We start from the raw sequence: 21,550 nt of genomic DNA on the forward strand, positions 1-21,550 counted from the left end.
CAGCCATAGTATAGTATAGTCATCATACATTCTACACATCCTTAATTTAATCTACACCATATAACAAATATTAAAAGCATTATTGCATTTTTGCAGTACAGAAAGAAAATATTTGAGCTTGAAATTAAATTTTTAAATTTTGCAGCCAAACAAGTTTCTATATAGATTTCCCTATATGCGAATTAAGCGTATCCCATCTAAAATTCTCAGTCTTTTTTTTTTTTGGGGTATATCGGCGCCTCACAGATAACAGGTGAGAGTGTAGCCCAAAAAATAAAACTTTCGGTCCTTCACAAAAAAAATCCTGTCAGATTTTTCAGTTTAAAAAAGTCAACTTTTTTATTTTTTTTTACCATATTGTTAGAAATACTTCTTGAGCCCAAGAAAGTATATACTTTCTTCTCTCCTCCAAAATTATACTCAATTGGGACGTTAACCCAATCGCAAGGGATGCTTTGTTGCTATCTTTTCCCCATTACCGAGTACTGAAAAAAATAAAAATAAATAAAAAGAAATAAAGCATCAACCATCTTCTTGGTTCCCATCCCAAAATTCACACACAGTGCATTTCTGAACCACAAAACGTAAACCTATAAAACTTAAGCCGCCTTTGGCTCCCCCATCTCGAAATGCCTTCTCCCGGGCTGCGAGAGTTCCAGGAAAACCTCACCGCGCGCCTCAGCCCTTGGCACCGCTCCTTCCAATTCTGGATCCGAGCCGCGGAAATCTACACCGGCTACAAGGTCTCTCTGCGTGTGTGGTGTCTGTGTGTTTGTGTATGTATGGCTTTCTCTGTCGTCGTCTGTGAGCGAAAGCTTGCATCTTTGAACGTTTTTTTGGGTTGCGGGGGTTTTCCAGGTTTGCCAGTTTCGGGTGAGATTCGAGAAGGATGCGGAGAAGAGGGAAGCAATGTGGGAGAGGCAGCACGAGCTCGCTGCGGATAAGATGTATTCCCTCTGCTCCGAGCTGGGTGGGCTCTTTCTCAAGGTAGTGTATTACGAGTGGGGCTTGGTATTGGGATTGGATTGGTTTCTTAAAGATGGGTGCTTGATTTTTCTTTATATTGATGTTCTGGGTGGATTTCGTTAATGTTCTTATGCTTTTAGTTTAAGGTTGTTTTGATTTGTTTTCTAATTTTCGGTTCTTTAACATGTTATCTTATGATTGCTTGATGTTGCCTGATGAGAATAATGAAAGAAATAACTACTTTTGAGGCGTAGATTTGTTTTTCTTTATTGATAACTTCGTGTAGATAACGGATGATAGCAAAAATAAATGTGTCTAGGGATTATTCACCTTCTATTGCATCATGAATAAGTTTTTTCTTCACCTAATTGTTCTATATCTATTTGGTATTTTCTACTTTTTCATAATTAATGATGACTATAATTTTGGAACATATTTTCATGTTTTTCATCAATCTCTCTCTCTCTCTCTCTCTAATAAACTTGGGGAGAATTTAGTTTAAAATCTGATGCAAAAGAATGCTCCTTTAGATGAAATTCTTCTTTACCTAACTTCAGTTTTTCTGCAAAAGTGATAAAATAATTCTCTTTGAAAATTAAGTTTCAAGGTTGTAAATACTATGCCAAAAAGCGGTTTATGTGGCTGCATATGCACCTTACAGGCAAATTGAGATCACTTTATGTGCTAGGCCCCGTATGCCTGGATGGTTGCATATGTGAATGCATATTCACCCCTATACTGCATACGTGCCTGCATACCTTAAGTACTATATGTTTTGTCACTTCTGTTTATGAAATACATACTTCAAAGTCTAAACTTTTTGGTCTAGACCCGCATTTTGTCACTTTTGTTTATGAAGTATGTTTTTTAAATTTTACACTTTGTTATAGATTTCGAACGATGTCTTTTTTTTTTGCAGCATATTGTTTACTCTTTGGTGCAAGTTTGAGCATGGTCTATATCTCGTAGGATGGCATTGTCATTTTTATTATGTTAACATGTCATGTGACTCATGTTATGTTGGAAGTTAGAATATGCACTAAAAAAATTCAAATAAGTTAGAATATGCATACTTTCTTCTTATTTTATTTATGAATTTTCTGGTTTATTTCTAATTTTTATCCATTTATATCTTTGTATATTTTTTTATATGAAATATTTTAAAAAAATATGAACTGCATGTGCACCTGCATACTGCATATGTGCTGTGCAGTGACCTGACTGCATGCATACCACTTCTGCTTTTTAAGGACAGTGGTAGTAAATCCTTGTTCAGTTGAGTTTTCAATTTAATTTCCTGCAATATGGGATGCCACAGAGGAGGTATTTATGGATGAAATATTCCTTTTTCACATATATCTAATTTTCCCTGCAGATTGTAGGATATTATCTTTTCTGCATTCCAGGTCTACTTCAAATTGTTACATTTTCTAATTTTAAGCAATTTGATATTTGGAGTATGTTTTCATTGTTACACGCATGCTTCTTTGTGTGAAAGCAATTTCTTTAGCAATCGATGCTCAATTATATGGGATTCATCAGGCTGCTCAAATTCTGGGAAAACCTGATTTGGCCCCTGCAGCTTGGGTACGAAGACTAGTTACTTTATGTGACAAGGCTCCTGCAACCCCAATTGAAGTGGTCCATGGTATATTGGAGAAGGAGTTGGGGCAGAGTTTTACTGCAATTTTTGAAAGCTTTGATTCTGAGCCTGTTGGATCTGCTTCCATTGCACAGGTTCTTTTTTAACATTTCACAAAACTCTAAAAATTTGAAGTAGCTTAGTAATTATGGCCATACAGTCATCCTTTTTACTCCAATTTTCCTACGTGCAATTTTCTTTCAATAATTTCCTTTTGACACTTCGATTAATTGGCAGTCCTCTTTTTCTGAGTTATGTCTAGATCCTAGTATATATCATCAAGTTAGTAATGAATTGACATTTTATTGAATATGTTGAGAAGCAAGCTGCTAAATATTATAACAACTAGAAGCAGAGTACAATGACTAGAAATATTGCAATCAGCATCCTTAAGTAGGAGTGAAATATTAGGAGGTCCAACAAAGGAAAAAAGAAGGTAAAAGGGCAAATTTGAAAGGCGATAAAGAAAAACGCTAAGCCTCAGAATGTTGCATTTGTTTCTCAAGATTTAAGACAAGTATTGCATTCGACACCGCTTGCAACATTTGTTCCATGTTATTTTCAGAATATCCATTTGATTTCCATCATTTCTTACCATGTCTCAAATTTTGATATTGCCACTTGTTCCAATCTGCCAAAATTTAAAATGATTCAGATTTTCAGTTGCAGCTGAACTTTTGATTATCTTGGCCAAATTTACTTTTGAAACAAGTTCTATTTTAGTTTAATTTAGACACTTCATGGAGTTTCCTAAGACTTAAGACTCATCCAAAATAAAGTAAGTAGACTTGCCCTTTGTTTAAGTTTAGCAATTGGTCAAGTTTAGGGGAATTCGGTCAGGTAAAAACTGTCAAATGAACCTGTCCCTATTTGTATTTATGTTGACTTCAGTAGACCCGAAACCAAACTTGTTTATTTTATATGAACCTAAATCCTACTTGTTAACCTAATTCAGTTTAATTAAAATAAAAGCAACATGAAAGCAGGTTCGTGTTTGCTGCTGTAGCCTCCTAAGTTTTATGTCTAGCTATGCTTAACTGTAGTTGAGGTGATGGTGACAGGTTTTATCTGTGAAAATGTGTTTGTTCTTCTTGGGCAGTTGCAGCAGCTGCAGCTGTACCTTCCCATCATTCATGGCAACCTGCACTTGGATGTAGTGGAGGAAGCAGTGCTGAAGATATGGATCTAAGGGCTTTACATGGAATAGGGTTGAATTTTGTGTGTGGGGGGGGGGGGGGGGGGGGGGGTGCGGGCAGAGATAGAGACCCTGGAGGCCTGTAAATAAGGAGCAAGAGAGTGAACCATGGGATATATACTCATATATGAAACTCTTCATCAAAATTATCTCAACTCTTTGAAATTTCAATTTGTGAGAATCGTTGATGATACTCAAAGAAATAAGAAGTTCCAGCCTTACAAATGTCTGATTTATGAGTATCAAATATGAAAATTTTTAGTTGGAGAAATGTCAGCTCTTGAAAACTTTAACACGCAAGTGTTCTGTATAACTCATAATAGACAAATAAGTTTCAAATTTGTTAAACTCTTATTTGAAAGTGCTAAGTATGATACTCTTAAATGAAGGTCTGTGTTCTGTGAGACTTTAAGATAAGTTTGTATATAGAAAGTCCTATTCATGATACTGATGGTGAGCAAAAGCTCTTGAGCTGATGAATCTCTGATTTAAGAACATTCATTATGGTACCCTTAGACAAAAGAAGCTACCTGATACTCTCAACCAAAAGAAATTAAATTCTCTCCAAAACTAACATGAGAATGATATGGAAGAACAGGTTTCAGTTTTGCAAAATTCAAAAAATATACCCTATTGAAGGAAAGAACCTCAAATATAGAGTATAGACCTATACCTAAAAATTATTTGAAGGATTTTAGTTATGAGATTCATTAATTTAAAGAAGTTCGTCATAATTCAGTGAGAAGTTTTAGTTGTGAATTGTATTAATTCCATGAGTCCAAAGATTGACGTATACTAGTTGATTCCAAGAGTTGAAACCCTTAAATTAGAACTTAAACCTATGGAACCCCTATAGTATAAGTTTCAAATTCCCCAAAACTTTACACAATGAGCTTCATCATGAATGTAAAATTTCAGTCTGTTTTTTTCATATAATCCATGTAATCTTATATCATGCAAATTAATCATTTTATTACATATCTGTTATTATGGTCTTATTTTCAAGTAAGTATGTGGAATCCCTTGATCAGGGTTGCCTAATATAAAAGAAAAGGTTAATTAATAACAGACTCTTGCGTCTATTGGAGACATGAGCACATGCTATTGCATGAATATGAAGGGATCATATGCTATTTACATGGATCATATATTCATGTTGAAAGCTTAAGCCTAAGGATCAGACTTGTGACACCACAGTATAGAAGTTATTCCAATTAATTATATTTAATTACATTAAAAAAAATACAAACATCGAGAAAGTAAATTAGTGTTATATTGCTCATCTGGTTTCCCTTCTCACAGTTGAATTTGAGGTCCTTCTAGATCTTCCTTTGTCAAACCCATGTACCCAAGTTTATCTAGTGAAGTCATGACGTGCTCATTTGGGCAGGTAAACCAAGATTGAGGCAATTTTATAGGTGTGAACCATCTGTTTTTAGCTTGTCAACAGAGTACGGGCTATTTTTATTTCTTTTGAAAGGTCATGGCCCCACATTTATTTTGACAAATATTATTTTCCAAAACAAACCAGTGGATCATTTTCATTTTTCCTTAAAAAATTTAATTACGATAAGAAAGAAAACTTGGTCATATTCAGTTACATCTCTCTAAATTTCTTCTTTATTTATTCTCTAAATTTCTCTTAATCTAATGTATGTTTTCTAAATCTTGTTTTCGCCAGTCAATGTAGTTCATATATTGTAATGTTATTTTGGTTTCCTTTATCTGTAATTCTAGGTTCATCAGGCAAGACTGAGATGTGAAAAGACTGACGTTGCTGTTAAAGTAAGGATTAGTTTAAATATTTCTCTTCTTTAAATATTTGATGCTTGTAAACTTCATTAACTTCTATGAAGATTTCTAGGTGCAACATCCTGGAGTTCAACAGCTGATGACGATAGATATCCACAACTTGCAAGCATTTGTCTTGTTTTTGCAAAAGACAGACCTCAAATTTGATCTATTTTCTCTTACCAAAGAGGTCGAAAAGCAGGTGTGTACTCTTTTGTTTATTGCATTTCAACCTTTTGTTTCCTCCTGTGTATTTCTTATGCTAAGAATTTTAATCTGCATATTAATCAATTTCTGTTATTATATCTGACTAATTAAAAAATTGCTGATTGATTTATCAATATATTGGCATTTATCTTTTGAAACGCTGCGTACTTGCAATATTTTAGATCATATCTTTCCATCTTTAAATTGTTTTGGAGAACATGTAATGTGAGTTATGGATCAAGCAATTGCTGACTCATAAGATACACTTCCTTTTTCTGCAGTTATATTGGATGTCACTACCCTTACAAAATTCTTATAGCTGGGACTTCCTTATATAGATCATGCACAAGAGGTGGACCTAGGGAGGACAGGCACGACTAGTTTGTGTCCAGACCCAGCCAAAATTCTAAAGCCTCAGTGTGTGGGATAATGACACTACTATTCAGTATTGTCAAAATTTTCTTTAGTGTCTATTTTATTGATGCTAAATCCTACTCATGGCTGACGTGTATTTAATGCTTGGTAGCTGGAGTCTTTTAAATGACACATTGCACTCATTTAGAATATTTGCAGCTGCCATATTATGCTGACACTTGGCATGCACCTGAGCACACGAGTTTGTAAGAACTACAGAAGAACTGCAACTAGCACATCAAGATATGATAACTTTTTTGTCTTTTAATCACAGACCTATTTCAATTGCCTTGTTGTAGTTTGCAGCCATGTTTTTTAACTATATAAACATAGTTCTCAACTAATCTAAATAAATCATGGATCAGAAGTCATTCGAGTTATCTGTTTCTATTACCTTTTTAACATTTGCATTTCTATAGTTTCAAGTAGTTTGTCATACAAACTACACAAATATATTTAGACATTAATAGTACAAGTTAGCTAAGTCTCATGTTAAAAACTAGATACAGACATGCAACTATGTTAACAAACTAACAACAGATTGTAATTGTTGCACTACTGCACCAAAAAACACTGGTAATTGCTCACACTGATGTAGACGGACGTGAAAACATGGATGTGGCAGTAAGAACTGGAAACAATGAATACATTGAATAGTTGTCTTAGGATTGGGGGTCAGACTCATAGTTCAAGAAGATCTGATGTGTAGGTACGCATAAACTATTAGTGCCACCATTACTTCCCTAATTAAAGAAACATTTTCTGGGGTAACTTTATATGATGTTTAAAAGTATTAGCACCTACCAAATTGTCAATTCGTTGTGTAGAGTTTTTTTGAACTTGTGCAATTACATTGTTCTAGTATTTCATACCACCATATACCTTATCTAGCATTGTTGCTAGATGATTGAGTATCTTGTAATTTAATAGTTATTTGACCTATTTCTACTGAATTTGTGCTGCTCTTAGCCATTGCTTCTCATTTTTTTGTCTTTTATCTTTTTTCAAAGGTCGGATATGAATTTGATTTTCTGCGAGAGGCCGAGGCCATGGAAAGAATCCGGCACTCATTTCATGCTAACAACAAAAAGGTTCCTGTTTTGGTGCCACGTGTAATTCGTGGCATGGTGACCAGGTATGATGCATGAAATATAGATGTTTCTCATGATTTGTGCACATCTAGGTGACTTTAAATGAAAGTACGGCACCCTTTGAAGATCTTTCTTGTGATTTGGGCACATAATGAAACTGCAACATTAGATCCTAATCAACATTCAGCAAAGGAACTAATTACGTTCCGCGAAGAAACTAAAACTAATCTCCTGTAGCTCATGTTTTTCTCCCTTTTTTTTTCCTAAGGAAATTGATGAAGTTCGGGCACTGACTTAGTTAGGGATTAATGCCTTATGCACATTTTTTCCATATGGTCCTTAAAACTTGTGATAAGGTGAGCTTTGGTACATACAATGAAGGAAGTCATGGTAATTTGGAGCTTGTGCACAAGTGTCAAGGTGAATTTTGGGCAAAAGAGAATGTCCTCATCATGGTCTCTCTAATTATACCATTTAGATATCCTGAGATCTTCTTGGCAACTCTAAGTGGAAGAAGCTGGCCTATGCTATAAATGACAGTAATATCATTTCTGTATTAAAAGAGGATTATGCTAAATTTCAGATGTTGCTACACAACTTCTTTCCTTAATTGCTCCTTATCCCTCAATGGCTACTCTAGCTAATTCAAATATTGTCAATTTAGTTGTCTGTTGTGTGTGGAGCTGTATAACTTTATCCAACTCAAACATTGTAAACTTGCATTCTGAAAGATCAAGCTACAACTATGGTGTATGACTGAGATGAGATAAATTGAGCATGACATGATTAGCACATAAGCATCATAGTTGGCTTATTCATTCTTACAATTTCAAAGCATAAGTAAAAGGTCTTAGGTTTCTCTCGCCATACCGTTTAGATTTCTTGAGATCTCAGTTATAAGCGTAGATGGAAGAAGCAGGTCTACATTATAAATTACTGTAATATCATTTCCCTATTAGGAGAGGTTTGTACCAAACTCCAGCTGTTGCCATTTAATCTCCCCCCCCCCCCCCCCCCCCCCACACACACACACACTTGCTCCTTATCCCTAATGCAATGCTACTCTTGCCATTTGGAATATTGTCGATCTTATTTCCTGTGGATCTGGAGCTGTAAGTTATGCCAACTCATGCATTACAAACTTAAGGACTAATGTACAACTAAAGCACAGTAATGCAGTGAGATAAATATAGCATCAGACTATTTGCACATATACATCTTGGTTGGGTTGCTGCTGCTACATTTTTAATGTGCAAGTACAATGTCTTAAAGAGATTACCTTTCATATCCTAAATCTAGTTAGATTTTTGGTTGGAAGCAGCAGCCTGCTCTTTTTCAAGTGAGACATGACTTTATGAATTCCCCATGACACTAATCAGTACGGAAACAGCAGGATTATTGGTCTTATGAGCTAGTTCCTTCTCCTGGTTTTCTTTTATTCACATAAAGATAAGTCATTGGAGGTTCTATGCGCATGTAAATTCTAAGTAGCCGATCCATCCTATGAAAATCTATATCATGTATATTCAGTTGGAGAAAGTAGCCTGATCCTTCTTGTTGAGCATGATATTTGAATTCCCCTGAATACTAGTATATGATAAACAGCTTGGTTAGTGGTTTTATAGTCTAGTGTGCCCTCCTTGAATTTTATTTCATGTACAGATCAGTTATTATGGACTGAATTCCTTTATGTTGAGCACTTCCTATGTTTATAGAAATCTGCACTTTGCTGATGTCTATCTTATGTTTTCTTCCTACCTTTTTTTATGGTCATGTTACAGAATGCTTAATTGCCACTATCTTGGTTCCAGTATGGTAGATTGGCAGTGTCATTGAAGTAAATTTATTCCGACATGCTCTTAGCCAACTTGTTTTACTTCTTGATGCCTGATTTCTGGTCATCTTGTTATGACTTATATGAGGGCTTTTGTGTTTTATCTGTATTTTAATATTATGATGCATTATTTAGGAGGGTGCATCTGTGAACATTATTTATTTATTTATTTATTTGTTCACTGGTCTTTGCAGTTGATGATGGAGCATCATTTTATTTAAATTTCCTATGAATAACATTTCTAATGTTGCTTTGCTTGATTAGGAAAGTCTTAATAATGGAGTTTATAAATGGAATCCCAATAATGAATCTTGGCAACGAAATAGCAAAAAGGGGCATAGATCCTCGTGGTAAGATTGCAGCGGTGGCAAAGCTGTAAGCCCTTAGATCATCCTTGAGAGTATGATGCCTCATTTCCTTCAATTTTAAGTCTTTGGGCAAATACATGACCTTATCTATGACTATACTTGTGCCCTTTCATATGATATTATTATCCGGTAAAAGTTGCAGGTGCCCAAGACTCAATATTCTTGTTTTCTAATTAATAATACGTGAAAGCATATTATTACTGGGTAAATAGGGCATTCAATTTATATTTTTTTTTAAATTATGCATGTCTATATTTCAAAATCTTTTTCTTTTTCTTTTTTTTTTGGTAAATCGGCAACTCACACATGACGGGTGTGAAGCTGGCCAACAAAGTCAGAAAACAAAATGCTACGCAAGGTCGAAGGCACAGCCTCATGGCCTATCCAAGAAAAGCCTCCCGAATAATGAGCCGCGAAGGAAGCAACCCAATCAGCCGCACCGTTTGCCTCCCGATATACGTGCGAGGCTTGGTAGGAGATAATCTCCCCCAAAGCTCTACGGATATCGTGAAGCAGCGGCCGGTCCTCGACTGAGCACCTCCCTTCCCGGATCCACCCAATTACCGTGGTCGAGTCCCCCTCGAGAAGGATGTGACCCGCACCAAGTACCCGCCTCGCATAGGAGACACCCTCCCAGGCCGCCCGAAGCTCTGCGGTCACCACTGATGAGTCAAAAATCCTACGTCCACCTGCCGCCACAAGTCTGGCGTCATGATCCCTAATAATAAATCCCACACCTCCACAGCACCCATCCGCTGATACGCTGCCATCGAAGTTCACCTTGAGAAAGCCAGGGGGTGGGGGCACCCAGGATACTAGTATCGTCCTGGACGCTGCAAGAGCAGAATGGGGGCTCCAGATGTCCCTGGCCAACCCAGTAGGTGTAGCCTCAATAGAGCCGGTGATCTCCGCCGCAAGCCGTAGAGCTCGGTCCGCCACCACCCTCGGATGGTGGCTCTCACCATCGAAAACCCATGTATTCCTCTCCAGCCAACACTGATAGGCCAGGTAGGCATCACGAGTCCCCCTCTCCTCTCGTACAGACCCCCGGACCGAGGCCTCCAAGTGACGTAGGAACTCCTCAATGGACGCCCACACCTGCCTCTGGTCGGGCTGAACTGAAGCATGTCTCCATATCTGACTAGCTCTAGGGCACTCAAAAAGAGCATGATAGATGGTCTCCTCCGTCGCCTGACAAGCTCCACATCCGGCCGGGATCCTCACTCCCCGTCTCACCAAAACCCCACTAGTAGGTAAACACCCCCAAGCCACCTTCCACAGGAACAAGGCCACTCGGGGGTGAATGTGCATCCTCCAAATCCAGCCGCAGTCCATCTGTCTCGCAGAGGGCCCTCTACCAATCGCTAAGAGGTCCCGAACTCTCACAGTCGTCCTACCTGTCCTGCTCCATACCCTCCTATCCACTGCCTCCCCCTCCGGGATCGGCAAAGCCAGGACGCGCTCAGCAAGGTGCTCCCCGAATACCCGTCGAACAAGACTCGCATCCCACCTCCGCTCCCCCTGGGCAAATAAGGCACACACTCTACGTCCCTCCATCCAACCATGGTCAATCTCGGTGGGCCAACCCTGCAATGCTACCTCAGCCAGCCATCTGTCCTCCAAAATGCTGATCGACCGCCCATCCCCAATCTCCCACCTGATCTCTGGCATCACTCCTGGGGCGCGAGCGCAGATCTCTCTCCAGATAAAGGAAGCTCCTCGGCCAGTACGTAGGACGTAGTGGGGGGCAGGATCCCCGTACTTCGCCCTCAACAATGAGCCCCAAAGGCCCTCAGGCTCTAGGAGAAACCTGGCTGCCAACCTGGTCGCCAGTAACTCCCTTCGCTCGACCAGTGAGTGAATACCAAGTCCTCCCCTGTCGGTCGGCTGGCAAATAGACTCCCAAGCCACCAGATGAATGCCGTCTCTGCCTCCCCGCCGTCCCCAGATGAATGTGCGAAACATCCTCTCCAATCCCCGGATCACGGCAAGAGGGACCAGGGTATTGGAGAGCAAGTAAATGGGGATGGAGCTCAACACTGACCGTACCAAAATGACTCGGCCCATCATCGACAATGCACCCGCCTGCCAACTCTCCAAACGGTGGGTGACGCTCAGCTCCATGGATGTACACTCCCTCCGACGTAGACGGCGTCCCGTAATAGGCACCCCGAGATATGTAAGGGTCCCCTCCTGCTCTCCAATCCCTAGAAGACTCATAATAGACTGCCTCACCCCATGGTCAGTCTTCGGGCTAAAGAAAATGGCAGACTTGGTCAGATTAACCTGCTGCCCCGACATATCACAATATGCCCCCAAGATCCTACTAATGGCCCGTGCTGATCTGCTCGTCGCGCGAGCTAACAGTATACAATCATCAGCGAATAACAGATGCGAAACCCTAGTCGTCCCGGCCGCCGGGCCATAGACCTCCAACTCCTGCTCATGGACGGCCTGTTTGAGTGCACGGGACAAAGAATCTGCACATAGAATGAACAAAAGTGGTGACAAAGGGCAGCCCTGTCTCAATCCTACCGACGACTCGAAGAAACACGATGGTGAGCCGTTAAACAATAAGGCAAAGGACGGGGACAATATGCAACCGAGCACCCATCTGACCCACTGTGGGGTGAAATCCAAACCCCTCCAGGCATCGCCGCACAAACTCCCATCTCATCCTGTCGTATGCCCGCTCCATATCAAGTTTGACTCCCATTAAGCACCTACGCTTAGGCGCTTTCTGGAGGTCAGCCATGAACTCATGAGCAATGAGGACGTTATCCGAAATGGATCGCCCCCCAACGAAAGCCCCCTGCTCAGGGCAAATGAGTCTGGGTAGAATACCCCTCATCCTCTGGACTAGTACCCTCGCCACCACCTTATACAGGGTGGTGCACAAGCTAATCGGTCTGTAGTGGCTCGGCTCAACAGGGTCCTGTCTCTTCGGAATCAGTGTGATGAAGGTCCTCCTCCACTCCACGGGCATCGCTGTCGACACAAAAAACTGCTGGACCGCCGCAATCACCTCCTGTCTGACTATGTGCCAGTACCTCCTGAAAAAGACAGGAGGAAAGCCATCTGGGCCTGGGGCTCTGTCCTCGCCCAAAGACCAAAGAGCCGCCTGTACCTCATCCCCGGACACTGGACTGACCAGAGCTGCGTTCTCCTCCACTGACACCTGCCTCCCTGGTACCGGTCCACATGCTCCTCCATCTGTGCCACCTGACTCGGTCCATCTGTCACGAAAAAACTGCACCAAGATCCTCCTGACTATCTCCTGATCCTCGGACACCTGCCCACTACTGTCCCTAATCCGGCCAATCCGGTTCCGATGTCTCCTGATGATGATCGACTGGTGAAAGAATCTGGTATTCCGATCCCCCTCCCTAATCCACTGGATCCTGGACTTTTGCCTCCAAAACACCTCCTGCTGCCTCAAAAGGGAGGTGTGTCTAGCCAGTAGTCCCCTTAGCTCCCCCTGATCCACCTCTGAAAGACCGCCCCCACTGTCCTCAAGTGCCTGTAACCTAGTGATGGATGCCTCCATCTCCTCCACCCTCCTGAAGATATTCCCCACCTCCTCCTTATTCCACCTTTGCAGTCGGCGTCTGGTTAGCTCAAGTTTCCGGGTAACCCTATACATCACATCCCCCCTAACCGGCATCTGCCACGCCTCTCTCACCACCTCCCACGACCGTGGGTAAGACAACCATACCTTCTCAAAGCGAAAAGGACAATGAACTGGAAAAGTATAAGAGGTACTCACCAATACTGGGCAGTGGTCAGAAGCAATCCTGGGCAAGTGTCGCACCCAGAAATCCGGAAATCTCTGAATCCATCCGGGCGTCGCGTACACTCGGTCAATCCGCTCCCAAACACGTGCCATCCCCAGCCTGTTGTTGCACCAAGTGAAGCGCGGGCCGGTGAAACCAAGGTCAGCTAGCCCATTGGACTGTATAAAGTCCTGGAACTCTCTGACCTCAATGTTGTTGGAGAAGACCTTACCCCCTCTCTTGTCCTCCGGGCTGTCAATGCAATTGAAATCCCCTGCCATCATCACAGGGTGGCCAAGCTGAATGAGGTCGGTGGCCTCCTCCCACAAGACTCTCCTCTCCCGATAGTTTGTACTGGCATATGTGGCTAAAAGGACCCAAGGAGGCCCGGCCCCCTCAGAAATAACTAGGATCACCTGTTGGTTGCACTTGTGGAAGACATCAATACCAACACCCCCCAACCTCCATAACACAATGATGCCCCCTGAGAGGCCCCGAGAGTCCACCGCATATGTCCCCCATGATCGCGGGATGGCACGCCTAGCTCGTTCCAAACTAGATCCCGACAATCGGGTCTCAAGCAAAACACAAACATCTGGGTCATGCAGACTCACTAACCTACGGAAGGCCGACCGAAAGGAAGGCTTCCCCGCTCTCCGACAGTTCCAAAGAAGAACCTTCATAACAACACTTGGGTGTTTTGATGCGTGGCCACCCCCTCGGGGTCTTGCAGCCCTCCCTCCTTACCACACGCCTCACCCTCTTCCGGACCGGCCATCTCAAGCACCACCTTCAACTTGTGTACCAAAGCTTCGTGTGCCGTCCCTCGTGGGTGCCCGGTACTCACAAGCTCATTCTGACCTTCCATCTCCCTGGGCTCCTCTGCCATTCCCTCCTTAGACCTCTCACCTTGGGTAATCTTCCCAAGTGAACCGTCCCTGGAGGTAAGCATGATCCCCTCCCGCACAGTCCCGGCCCTGTAACACTCCCTGGTTCCTCCGCAGACCAAGTTGGGATACGGCCCTGTGTCCGCTGGCGGGAGGCCACCTCGCCCGAGCTCTTCCACCGACCGAGCACCCTCACCGCCTGGCGCCACCGGAGGTAGACCCCCTGCTCCACCGCACGCCGCCGTACCACGCCGAGGAACGGGATCCGCGGAAGAACGCTCCCGATTAAATCCACCCTTGCCGCCCCCGCCGACAGACCTCCCAGCTCGCAGGCCTTCCGCGATCGCCGGTGACGCGCTCCGACTCCTGAACCGCCGCCGGTCGCCGTTCTTGTTCGCCGCCCCGGCCTCCGGCACGCGAAGCCCCGGCACGAAAGACCCAGGCACAGGGGGGGCCGAATGGTCTCGGGCCAGTCCTCGTTCCGGCCCGAGGGCCCCCCGCTGCTTTGATGGGCTTCTGGCCCTTTTCATTGGGCTGGGCCCACTTTCCAGACTGACCGGGCCCAAACCAGGCCCCTGATCACAGGCCCCGGTCTGGACCGGGCCCGCTTGGGCTTGGACGGCCCCCTGCCGAGTTAGACTCGGAGTCGACTCGGTACACTGCGTCGGTGTCGCCGCCACGCCCAACACCGGTTCGACTCCCCCCGCTCCCTTCGCCGGCGAAATGCGCCGAGCGATCTTCTTAGGCTTCCGCCAGCCCTCAGAATCCGGCGATGACTGAGGCTCGCTCGCCCCTCCCTTGGCCAGACTCGGGCCCGAGTAGGTATGAGCCGGTTCCCGAGTCGGCTCAGTGCGGGAACTCGTCGTCGTCCCCTTCGGCCTCGCAGCAACCCTAGCCCCACCACCTCCTCGCTGTGCCGGAAACCTAGAAGAGGTCATCCATGGACCGAACACTCTCGGCCTAGTCCCCCCGGTAGGTTCCCCTCCATAGCCGTTGAAGAACCGCCAGGAACTCCATTAACCACCGGGTCCGATCTCCCTTCCGCCTCGCAGAACCGGCACTCCCCTGCCTGATGACCGGTGCGGGCACAGAGGTAGCAGAGGCTCGGCAGGTCTTCGTAAACGAAGGCCTGCCAGAACCTTTTCTTCCCCCATTGAACAAGCGTACCAGGTACCAGAGGGAGACTGGCGTCGATCTCGACCTTGGCTCGGGCATAGCCAACCCTCCGCCTCTCACTTGACACCGCATCGAGCGCCACTGGCCTTCCCGCCGCCGCCACCATCTCCAGGATGGATGCACTGTCCCAATACTCCAACGGCAGCCCCGGTAACCTAATCCAGACAACTGTCCGGCTAACCGAGTGGACGCCCGGGATGAAGTCGGGCCGCCAGTCTTCCATCGACATCAACTGGCCCCCTACCAGCCAAGGGGCCGCTGCCATTGCCTTCGCCCGCTCCTCAGCTGACCCGAACCGGATGGTCAGAAGGCCCTCCGCCATTGGAAGAACCTCCACCGGTTGCAAAAGCTTAGCCCGTCCTCTGAGTTCGCGAGCCACTACCTCTGCCGGAACGCGCCGCCCCAAGCTCTTGGCGTGCACAGCTCTCCCCTCCCAATCGCTCCTCGCCAGCATCACCCTCTCCGTCGGCAGCGTCACCACCCGGGGAAAGCGTCGCTCGAGCTCACCCAGCTCCTCCTCGGTAAACCGGTGGCAACCCATCTCCGGTTGGGACGGAAACCCTCGCGCCACCCCAACCCACCGTGGTGTGGTTTCAGCCCGGCCTGGCAAGGGGACATCCCGTTTCCCCCGGTCAGATGCCCCGCCGGAAGCTGCCATCCGGCGAACCCACCAGCTACTCGGTGAAAAGCCAAGCTCCGCCCCAAGCTCCTCTTTTTCTTTTTCTAGGAACAACAATTATTACTACAATACCTTGCTAAGGTCCTATGATACATTATTCAGTTACATGTCAATTATACATTTGAAATTGGTTGGGCTTCCTCTTCACTAAAAAGAGAAAACAGAGAGAAGAAATTGGTTCCATTATTCTTACAATTTCCCCTTTTTCAGTTTATACATAGCTTGATTGTGAAAATTTCTTTACATTCTTGAACAGACTACATTGATTAGTTCGGTAAGAATAATGCCCTGATTCCCTTCTCAACGTTTGTGTTGATGCAGGAAAATTTTGAAACATCTGACACTAGCATATGGTCAAATGATCTTGAGGGATGGTTTCTTCCATGCAGATCCACATCCAGGAAATATCCTGATTTGCAAGGAGTCAGAGGCAAGTATGCTACTAGTACTGTATTGAAAAAAATTGCACATTTAATATCATGTTTCTTACTTGCAGTTGTCTCTTATGCTTTTACATCCAAGAAATTTCCTTGCTGATGTCTGGACCTTAATGTATTTCTGAAAACTCTTTGTGTTGCCTTTTTCTTTTGGGTTAGGTTGCTTTACTCGATTATGGGCAAGTGAAGCAACTTCCTGATGACTTGAGGCTTGGATATGCACATCTTATTCTTGCACTTGCTGACAAAGACCCTTCAAGGGCTACACAGAGTTACAAGTACTGTACTTAATTCTCCTAGTAGCATGAAAGGAGATTCTAAGATGTCATGCAACATCAAACACTAGTTGGAGTTGATTTTGTTATGTTTTCGTAGTGTACATACATAAATTTATTATGCCATGAGACATTATTGACTGCTGAAATTCAATTTTTTTTAATAACTGTGAGGCCTAATAATTAACATCATTTTTTAGGGAGCTCGGAATAGAAACATTGAGTACATGTGCTGATGGAGAAAAGGAACTGTTTGAATTAGCTCTAAAAATGTTTGATACTAAACTTCCGCCAGGAGTAACTATGATATCACCATTTTCTGACAGTTCTTCCTTAAATCAAGTTGCTGTCCAGGTGTGCAGTTATTTCCAGTATTATCTACATTAACCTTTCATTGGTTATTCGCCCTTTTTTTTTAAAAAAATTGCCATCCATTTATTTTTTTTCTTCTTTTGTACTTCATTGATAAAATTTGTCAATTATCATTTGATGTTATGGTTATGTAACAATATGGGGTGCTTACGATTTTCCTAAATTAAGATGTAAATGCAACCTATGGAGTGCTTTAAAAATAAATCCTTCTACTAATTTTAGAACAAAAGGAGTGTTTCTTGTAGAAAATATCGTGTGTTATAATGCACAGTATGAAATGTTTCTTACAAGTTTTTAGGAGAAACTAAGAAAAGTAGCTTTTGGCTTATCTTTGTTTGTAGCTACTGCTTTGTTTCTTAGAAATGAAATCAACTTGTTTGTGAGTACATTCATTGGGGTTGCAAGAGAATTAGCAAATCCAGACAAAGTCCAACTCATCATAACCCAATTAAAACCTAAAACTTGAACCTATTGTTTGGGTTTGATTCCCTAATCTAGATCCCAATGTTTAACTTAAATTGCAAAATCTTCAAATAGTGGATCCAACCCTTTAAAAACCAAATAGAGTAATAGACTTCATAGTGATTTATATTCTAAGACAGTAAGACCCATATAATTCAAACTAGAACCAAGGTAAGCTGGAGTTGCCTTGATCCAAGATGTGCAAAGAGTTGGCTCTGTATCTGATTTGTAAATCCATTTCCCTTTGGGTCGGGTTTAGAACATGTTAGATTCAAAACTGCTACAAGCATTTACACTCACTGTCACTGCCCATAGGTATTATTTCATATTCTTTCTCCCCTTACTTGCTAATCAGTGCTTCTGCAGTATATGTTTACCTAACACCAAACATAAGTGCTTCCTAGAAAGCCCTTTTGAAAAAGCAGGAGCAAAGCCTCTAGGTTTTGTTTGGAAACAATAATCACAACGAGCCAATAAAATTGCAGTTGTGCAAGTGGTTCTGACAGCAATGAAGTCATAATATATTTTCTTTTCTTCTTTATATTCTTTTTTTCCCCTTATTCTCTATTTTTGTGCCTAAAATTAATGTCGGTAAGCTTCACAAGCTATGAATTGGGATGGGGAGGGTGGATGCCCTACTGTATATATGTAGAGTAGGGCCCTAGTAGTGTTTCAAATGATGGTTACGGTATGTGGGCAGTCAAGGGACCATCCGTGTGTGGAGGCTTGATGCCTACTGCATAAATTTAGAGGAGGACCCTAGTTGTTTGAAAAGGCAGTTGCTGTATGTGGGTGGTCTGGGGACCTCATATTGCATATGTGGTATGTGAGTTGCATATGCGGGCATATATGCAGTTCATCTTCTTTAAGTATATAAAAATAAGTCTTAACACATTAAGTACAATAAAAGACCACAATAATAATTATATATTTTTTGGATAAGTAATATCAACTAACAGTTAGTTTATTAGTTGGTACTTACTAATACCAAGAGTTAAAATATGATTGAAACCCACATCCAACCTGACCATCAGTTTTGAACTTGTTCCATCTGCTGAGGTCCATATAAGAGAGGACCACATATTTGGTACCATAATACTAGGCAAGCCACATATTCAGTTGTACATATATGGCCATATAATGTTAAGTAGAGTGGCTTTTAGGCCCATATATGGTATGACCATATATAATAACTGTATATAGGCAATGAGGTTAGGTCAAGGGACCGCATCTGCATATGAAGCCTCATGCACTGCATTTTAAAACAATAGACCTAGACTTCCTTTTGCCCTCCTCACACTGATAAGTTGTCAATCTCTGCAAAAAAGTCCACTTCGTGATCTAATTCCAACCATCTACAGGAACCACCTAAAAGACTTAGGCTGAGTTTGGTTTGAGCATAAGGATTGAATAGACCTTACGCTGAAAAGCTTTTGAAAATGGGAATAATGAGAGATTAGTTTTTCCAATCAAACATGGTCATTCGTGAAATAATAATTCTAGCTGGTTGGCTATGGGTTACTCCCATTTCTAACTACCTTGTTTATTCCATAGCCCCTAATGTGTTCTGGCTAATTTTTGCTAACACTAAGAAATGTTAGCCACACAAGGACTGGAATTAGCAATTGCAGTTGGAACAACTACCCCTCCCTGCTTCTTTTTTCTTACAAAAATCTGGAGCAATACAGTCTTGATGAAAGGACCCTTAGAACAGAACACAATAGCAATTTGACCCCCTAAGGTCAATATAAGACTTGTAAAACTCAAGTACATAAAAATAAAAATAACTGTAAGTGTAATCATTGAATTTAAATACAAGTTCCTTTGCTACCTAGATTTCCTACCAAGACTGTGCCACACAGATGCCTGCCTCAACATTTTGCATCATTTTTTTAGTATGGACGACGAGATTGAGATATAAATTAATATCAGGTGTTCCCATTATAATACTTATTATTGACTTTTTCTTTTTTTGAGATGAAGGATGGGCATAGCCCATCAACAATACTTACCATTGACTTATGCCATCTTATTTGATTTCTTATATTTTTTGTGTTTATCATTATTATTTTTCATAATCTATCATTTTTGGGCTGTATTGGCCTCTAGGTGCCCACCTTGCACCTAGGTGCTAGGCAGCCCCCACATCCACTTGTCTACCACTCTTTTAAGACAAGAAATCTACTATAGACATTCAGCGGTTGAGCTATAATCCCGTTTGACAGATATGAGCTCAAATCCTATCAACTAGAAACTCGTGTTCAGGTTCAGAATGTTTTTAGTCACGATGACCTAAATCCAAATCCAAAATTGGATTAATGTGTGTCTCTGAGGGTGAGAGAGAGAGGCACTACAATCTTATCTGGATGATTCAAACCTAAATTCTATCAATTAGAAACTCAGGTTTGCCTGTTTATATTGAGAATTCACATCGATGATCATGACCAACAACAATTAAAATGTCCATAGAGGATAGTAGTGATCATGATATACTTTTTTACTTCAAACATTGTCATTTTCTAGGTTAAGCAAGTATGTTACTGTGGTTGGCATGTTAATGCAACTCTAACCATTTTAGTCATTCTATGAGGTCCATTTAGTGTGTATGTACCATCAAGATTGGACAAACACCTTATGGTTAGCTCCTGCATTCTTATGATTGACATTTTGATTTGCAACCTTTGTGCCTCACACATAAATGTGGGAGTTCTGATGTTACTTTATCTGTGGATTATAGAGTTTCCCCGAGGAGCTCTATTCTGTTCTTCGAACAATGCAGCTTTTAAGAGGACTTAGTGTAGGGATGGGAATCAACTACTCCTGCGCAGAACAATGGAGACCCATTGCAGAAGAAGCTCTCTTCAGGGCTGGAAAACTAAAAGGTGTTTTGATTATCATGCAGCACTTTTTCTTCCAAAGATAGTTACATTTGCTTCTTTTCTTTTTTGTATCATATATACCAAATAGTTTCATTGCAAGGTAATAATCCATTATAAAATTCCAGTTGCTCATGTATGTATATGCAATGCGCTCTACCGTATTCGAGATGCCTGGTTTTCTGAGTTCTCTTAGCCATGTAATGCTGATGGTAGATGTGTATTTCTTGCATGGCATGCATGTGGGTTTAAGTTTGGTTTTCCTCAAATGTAGACTATGTAACCTTTTTTTCGTTACATGAAATGTTTCAGTTGGGGACTTGAAAGCACAGAAATGTGGCTTCTGGAGACGAATATTTAGAAGAAAGAGGGAATATGACTGATGTACAATTTAAAATCCAAAATATTTGTATAAGAATGCTATCGCAATCTCCAAATTGACTATCTTCAGTCAGAGAGCATTTACTACAGTGATTCATCAGTTGTATATACGACATTATATTCAAGTCTGGGGTGGTTCAATTAAAGTTCCTTTCTTATAATCTAAACCAAATTATTCTTGATAGATGTAATCTATTGCAGAGAATTTTCTTTTTGTTTCTATATGATTCTTTTTTTCATGCCTAATGATCAACCTTCTTTTGGTTATCTCAATTTTGGTAGTATTTATGTTGTTTATAGTGTAAACTGAGGCAGATTACATGCTCAGTATAAATTTTTTTTCCCATTCCTATCTTAGACCATGGTTCACAAGTTATTCTAGAATTTGGTTTATGGTAGTTTAGTAAGGAATTGGGCAATTCAATTTGAGTGGGAAACGCTCAAATATTTCACTTTTTAGGTTACTTGCCTGTCTCTCAGTAACCCATGTTCATTTTCATGATGCTTGGAAAATTCTAGTGTTTTTACTTGCCTTATTAGAGCACAACTTGAATCTGTTATGAGAAATTCCTCCACTTTATTCGGATTTGCGAGCAGGCTATCCCTGTGATATCTCTAAACATAGTAGGAAAACTCTTCTGAAGAGGTGCTGAAGAGAGAAGGTCTTATAGTAGAAACACCCTTTATGTGAACTGTTGCCCCTAAAAATCATTGGTTCAGGTCT

At 42.0% G+C, this 21,550-nt stretch overlaps 1 protein-coding gene across 6 annotated transcripts; it reads left to right on the forward strand.

The window, feature by feature from the left end:
- The first annotated feature begins 551 nt into the window (after positions 1–551).
- Positions 552–21,048, forward strand: LOC103714468 (uncharacterized protein slr0889-like). Of its 6 annotated transcripts, none has more exons than XM_039131445.1 (12): positions 552–776; positions 859–987; positions 2,509–2,703; positions 5,541–5,588; positions 5,668–5,796; positions 7,226–7,350; positions 9,410–9,490; positions 16,345–16,453; positions 16,620–16,738; positions 16,936–17,089; positions 20,307–20,451; positions 20,758–21,010. In XM_039131445.1, the coding sequence occupies exons 1-12, from the start codon at positions 630–632 to the stop codon at positions 20,826–20,828; spliced, it is 1,452 nt and encodes a 483-aa protein (XP_038987373.1). In that variant the 5' UTR covers positions 552–629; the 3' UTR covers positions 20,829–21,010. The 6 variants fall into 6 exon arrangements, with proteins under 6 accessions (XP_038987373.1, XP_038987371.1, XP_038987375.1 ...); XM_039131443.1 differs by having other exon boundaries at positions 553–776; positions 9,405–9,515; positions 20,758–21,048; XM_008801722.4 differs by having other exon boundaries at positions 555–743; positions 9,405–9,515.
- The last annotated feature ends 502 nt before the right edge of the window (positions 21,049–21,550 follow it).

The sequence above is a fragment of the Phoenix dactylifera genome, chromosome 11, assembly GCF_009389715.1.
Source record: "Phoenix dactylifera cultivar Barhee BC4 chromosome 11, palm_55x_up_171113_PBpolish2nd_filt_p, whole genome shotgun sequence".
Classification (NCBI taxonomy): Eukaryota; Viridiplantae; Streptophyta; class Magnoliopsida; order Arecales; family Arecaceae; genus Phoenix; species Phoenix dactylifera.

Bases quoted from the DNA above. Each gene is read 5' to 3' on its own strand.
- LOC103714468 (XM_039131443.1), top strand. From the start codon at position 630: ATGCCTTCTCCCGGGCTGCGAGAGTTCCAGGAAAACCTCACCGCGCGC. The intron at 988-2,508 runs GTAGTGTATTAC...GGGATTCATCAG, and splicing joins TGGGTGGGCTCTTTCTCAAG to GCTGCTCAAATTCTGGGAAA. The intron at 16,454-16,619 runs GCAAGTATGCTA...CTTTTGGGTTAG, and splicing joins TGATTTGCAAGGAGTCAGAG to GTTGCTTTACTCGATTATGG.